Below are 5,805 nucleotides of genomic sequence, written 5' to 3' on the forward strand. Positions count from 1 at the left end.
CAGCCGTGCCACATGAAACTTAAGGAGCTCAGGCAAGCCTACCAAAGAACCAGAGAGGCAAATGGCCACTCAGGGTCAGAGCCCCAGACATGCCGCTTCTATGATGAGCTGCATGTCATTCTAGGGGGTGCCCCTACAACTATCCCACCCCTGTGCTTCCCGCCTCCCCCACCCCTCCCGGGCTACCTTGGCAGTTATCTCTCCATTTGTGTGACAAATTAATAAAGAATGCATGAATTTGAAACAACAATACTTTATTGCCTCTGCAAGGGGGGAGAGGAGGGCGGTTGGCTTACAGGGAAATAGAGTGAACCAAGGGGGCGCGTTTTCATCAAGGAGAAACAAACAGAACTTTCACACCGTAGCCTGGCCAGTCATTAAACTGGTTTTCAAAGCTTCTCTGATGCACAGTGCACCCTGCTGTGCTCTTCTAGCCGCCCTGGTGTCTGGCTGCGCGTAATCAGCGGCCAGGCAATTTGCCTCAACCTCCCACCCCGCCATAAACGTCTCCCCCTTGCTCTCACAGATATTGTGGAGCGCACAGCGAGCAGTAATAATGATGGGAATATTGGTTTCGCTGAGGTCTAACCGAGTCAGTAAACTGTGCCAGTGCGCTTTTAAACGTCCAAAGGCACATTCTACCACCATTCTGCACTTGCTCAGCCTATAGTTGAACAGCTCCTGACTACTGTCCAGGGTGCCTGTGTTTGGCTTCATGAGCCATGGCATTAAGGGGTAGGCTGGGTCCCCAAGGATAACTATAGGCATTTCAACATCCCCAACAGTTATTTTCTGGTCTGGAAAGTAAGTCTCTTGCTGCAGCCATTCACACAGACCAGAGTTCCTAAAGATGCGAGCGTCATGTACCTTTCCCGGCCATCCCTGCTCCTTACTACTGTCCAGGCTTCATGAGCCATGGGAGCAAGGGGTAGGCTGGGGTAGGTACAACCACACGGTGCTGCCGCCTGGGAGAGCAGCCTGAGGCAGAAGCCTCCAGCTCGCATGATATTCCAGGCAGGACTGAATCTCCATTAGATTAAACTTAAAGAAGAGAATGACCTGGAGTCATTCCCATGTCTGCCCAGGCGCCCCCGACCGACCTAACCGAAGTCGGCCAGGAGCAGCCAGGAGACAACGACGGTTAGCAGTCGTATTGCACTGTCTGCCGTCCGCAAGGCAAGGCAAGGGGATGCTGCTGTGTAGCACTGCAGTACCGCGTCTGCCAGCAGCACCCAGGAGACATACGGTGACAGTGAGCTGAGCGGGCTCCATGCTTGCCGTGGTATGTCGTCTGCACGGGTAACCCAGGAAAAAAGTCGAGAAACGATTTTTTGCCGTTGCTTTCATGGAGGGAGGAAGAGAGGGAGGGGGGCCTGACGACATGTACCCAGAACCATCCGCGACAATGTTTTTGCCCCATCAGGCATTGGGAGCTCAACCCAGAATTCCAATGGGCAGCGGAGACTGCGGGAACTGTGGGATAGCTACCACAGTGCAACGCTCTGGAAGTCGACGCTAGCCTCAGTACTGTGGATGCACACCACCGACTTAATGCACTTAGTGGGGACACACACAATCGCAAAAATTGATTTCTAAAAAATCGACTTCTATTAAATCGACCTAATTTCGTAGTGTAGACATACCCTTAGTTTGCAGATGATACTGCACAAGGCATATGTTATACAAAGAATATTACAGTGGTGTATAGCATGTGAGCACAGGGCGCTTAGCATCACAGATACAATCAGCGCTCAGGGCCACCCTATTTGGTGAAGAACACGGTCAGGACTGCTGGGGATTCTAGGGCAAGCTCTGGGCCAGCTTTGCTCCCACGCTGCAACGCACATACACACACCTGTGCTAGAGTGGGCCGCCGTTGGCACAGGCGACAGCTATGCCTGCTTCACGCCATGGGACAGTTCTCCCACTATGCATGTTCACAACTGGTCAGTTGCAGATGAGTCAAGCTCCTCTGTGATCCTTTCGGGGGAAGGGAGGGATTCTCTGTGGCCCAGCATCTCTGTGCCCTTGTCATCGACAGCAATGTCCAGTGAGTATGCAATGCTCCGACTCCAGCCCAGGAGCACCTTCCCCTGCTTTGTACTCCAAGTGTTCTCGTTACATGATGGGCCACAGTGCACGTGGCCTAGGATGGCAGAAAAGCCAAATCAGATACAAACAAGCAACAATTTGTCTGGATTCCTTTTGTGAACTATTTCACCGAGGGTGACCCACCCTATGGAAACAAACCCCTATCAGACCCTTGTTAGCAGACTGCCAGGAAGTAAACCACAGTAGACTCTCAACAATCTAGCATGACAATATTCACATGGCTTTGTGTCAGTCAATTGCCCTGGGAAGCAGTGCAGTTAATGTCACTGTGACTTAAGTTTAAAGAAATAAAAGCAGCCCAAGGGCCAGGGATGCTGTGCCTCGGAGATGGGGAAGCACAGAAACACTTGCATCACTAGGCAGAGCTCAATCTCGCCTCAGTCTCTAGAGCAGCAGCGAGAGGGAGGTGCCCAACAGCAGCCAGAACAGGAGGTTGCTTCTCCGGCAGATGCACCACATATCCCTCACAGGCTCCTGCTGGAGTAGTCAGCAGCTGCCAGGTTAGTGGCAGGTACTCCGAAGGGGACAATCTCCGAAGGCAGGTGGGGTGCAATTTCCTGCCTTCAGAGGCAACATTTCAGGAATGAGCCCCTCTGACAGATCCTGTGGACATATGAACCATGTAAAGCCTGTTACATTGACTCCACAAGTGCCATATGCATCCTTATCGGAGGGCTCGCAATTGTGTTCCTGTCGCAGTGGAGGAGTTACCGGGTTTCCTGCTGGAACTAAAGTCACTGGGGTAACGAATGCCAATTGCTAGGCAGGTAACAAGTCTGGGGACATTTTACCCTTCCCCTCCCCTCAGGGAAATGACATAGACTGGCTGGACCTGGTTCAAGAGGCTTGGGAGACAGAGAATTGCGAGCTGCATAAAGTGACCAACCTGTCATGGAGATGGTCACTCACCCTTGATCCATGAATGGTTGTAAGACTGTGACTGGAGGGGCAGGTCTTGGGGAGGACCTGACCTACTCAGAAACCTGCCAGAGCCTCCAGGTGGAAGATGGGAGATGCCCATAAGCCAGCCCTGCATATAGGCTCTGTATTGTTTTTAAGATATCTTCTCTGTCATGCTTTTGTTCTGAATATAAAATAGGACTTTGCTTCCTGAGAGCTGGCTGGCCACTGGTTTACCCTATCATGGCCCCTGGCAGAACAGGACGGCAGGTGCTGAGCTGAAGCCAGCCCTGCTGAGTTCATCACAGTGAAATGCGGAAGTCTGCAGCCTAAGGCCCCAGTCTGGAGGGAGAGGCTGAGAGATCCCGCCAGGAACCTGAGAAAGGTGATGGCCTGAGACAACAGTGGGGGTGCCCTTACGGAGGCCATGAAGCGGTCAGAGGTGCAGTTACCTTGGGAACCATGACAACCCCAAAGTCTGGTTCCAGGGAGCTGGGCAGCAGAATCCAGTTCTTGTTTCACAAAGATCTTCATGTGCCTAACTTTGTTACCCTGATGTTGCAGCCTTTGTCCTTCCACACCTTGTCCCTTTCCCCCAAATGCAGCTGGCCAGCTCTTTGGGGTAGGGGGCCGTGGCTTTCTGAGGGGGCTGGAAAGTGCCCAGCCCATGTCTAGGTGCTGTAAAAACAATGAATTGTAATAACAATTGTTTGGTCATCTCCCAGCACCCGTTGATTCCAGCAGCTTTAGCTGTGGGTGGAGAAAGGAACGTACGGACCTTAAAGACATTGGAGAAGAAACAGCAGCAGCATGTGGAGGCATCCTGGATTTGTGGGGCCAGGAGGGGGCACACGGGATGTCTGAGTTATGAGCTGGGGTGTGCAACAATAACTACAAAGGATTGGGTGATTGTCCTGGATGGAAAACAGCATTGGCATTGCCTGTCTGGAGCTCCTGGCGGGATCGGTCACTATGATTGCTCTCGTCAGACCCAGCATGGACTCTGCACAGCCTGCTGCAGTCCGCCAACCCCTGGGGTGATGCTATGCATGCAGATGGGATGCTGAGCCACCCAGCTGGTTGTCAGAGCAGCCTGGAAAGCAGCGAGAGCATTTCCCCCTCCCTACTCCGGAGTTGTCTGGTAACTGGGTTCCTGAAAGGGAGGGACTAGACCTGGTCACTGGCTGCTGCTGGCAGCATGCACCTTGCAGTTCCTGTCGGCTGACAGCTGGGGATACATAGGCACGGTTCAACCTTATGGGCTCCCTAACCAGAAAGGAGACAAGTACACCCACATCCACTGAGCTTTCCAAGTCAGCTCTTTTAGCTGAGCCCAGGACCATTGCACAGTGACTGTCTGACGTTTCTCCAGGACATGTTTTTCCCCGGGATTCCTAGCTGAGCTGTGGTTCCGGTAGCAAGCCCAGGGAACACCATGGAGTCAAGTCAGTAAGGCTGGACCTGCCATGCCCTGGTGAGAGATTAGCTATGGATGGCTTTGCGTTTGGAGTGGTTCTTGCTGTTTTGGCCTCTCTCATTATTGCTACAAACATACTTGTTGCTGTTGCTTTGTTTCGGCTGATCCAGAAGAATGGCTGCACAGGGCTGTATTTTGTCTTTAACCTCGCGGTTGCAGACTTTTTGGTTGGCATCACAATCACCGGGCTGGTCACAGACGAGCTTTCCACACACAGGCACCCCACACCGAAGATGTTCTGCATCCTGAGGATGGCCTTCATCATCTCCCCTTCAGCTGCCTCCATACTCACCATGATCATGGTGACTTTTGACAGATACTTGGCCATTAAACAACCTTTCCAGTATTTCCGAATTATGAGTGGCCTGGTAGTTGGTGCCTGCATTGTGGGTCTCTGGCTGGCTGCCTGCTTTATTGGCTTTCTACCAGTAATAGTGCAGGGCTTTCAGCAGACCTACGAGGGGAAGTGCACTTTCTTTGGGGTTTTCCGGCCCACATACATGCTCACTATCTTCTGTATCGGGTTCTTCCCAGCTTTGTTCATTTTCATTTACCTGTATTGTGACATCCTGAAAATTGCCTCTCTGCACGTACAGCACATCCGAGAAGTGGCGCAGGTTGGGCTGTCGGGGAACAGTCCTTCGCCTCATAACACCAGTGACATGAAAGCCGTGAGGACTGTGGCTATTCTCATTGGGTGCTTTGTGCTGTCTTGGTCCCCTTTCTTCATAGCTAGCATTGTGAAGACTGTGTGCCAGAAATGCCTCCCGTATGATGTCATTGAGAGGTACCTATGGCTGCTGGGACTCTGCAATTCTCTGCTGAACCCACTGATCTATGCCTACTGGCAGAAGGAGGTGCGGCTGCAGATCTACCAGCTGTGCTTGTGCGTGAAGAGGAAAGTTTTCCCTCTCTTCCACATGGAGAGTGGCCCTCGGGTTCCCAGCAGGGGTCCAGCACCGATTCGTGCCATATCCCACCCACAGTTCCAGGAGTGATACGGTAAGGAAAGGAGATGTGGGCTTTTCTCCTCTTCCTCCCCTGGTAGAGTCACAGGCTCGGAGGGTACCGAGCTTGAGCAGAACTATCACTTGGATGTATGTCTGAGCTAGGAATTACTCCTCCAGCTGCTGTGCAGACATACTCTTCAAGCGAGCGTCCCCCTTGCCAACCCACCCAGGTACCACTTCTCTGGTTAAATGCACTCCGGGCCCTGCAGCAGATCTCTGCTCCCACTATCAGGCTGGTCACCTCCTCTGAAGTTCTTCTGGCCCTTTGTAAAGCGAGGTTCCCCAAGCTAAGTGCAGCCCCTGGTG

At 52.5% G+C, this 5,805-nt stretch overlaps 1 protein-coding gene across 1 annotated transcript; it reads left to right on the plus strand.

Moving 5' to 3' along the window:
• The first annotated feature begins 4,500 nt into the window (after positions 1-4,500).
• On the plus strand, positions 4,501-5,487 carry GPR119 (G protein-coupled receptor 119). The gene has a single exon (XM_065410247.1). The coding sequence runs from the start codon at positions 4,501-4,503 to the stop codon at positions 5,485-5,487; it is 987 nt and encodes a 328-aa protein (XP_065266319.1).
• Positions 5,488-5,805: the final 318 nt, after the last annotated feature.

This window comes from Emys orbicularis, chromosome 9 (assembly GCF_028017835.1).
Source record: "Emys orbicularis isolate rEmyOrb1 chromosome 9, rEmyOrb1.hap1, whole genome shotgun sequence".
NCBI lineage: Eukaryota > Metazoa > Chordata > Testudines > Emydidae > Emys > Emys orbicularis.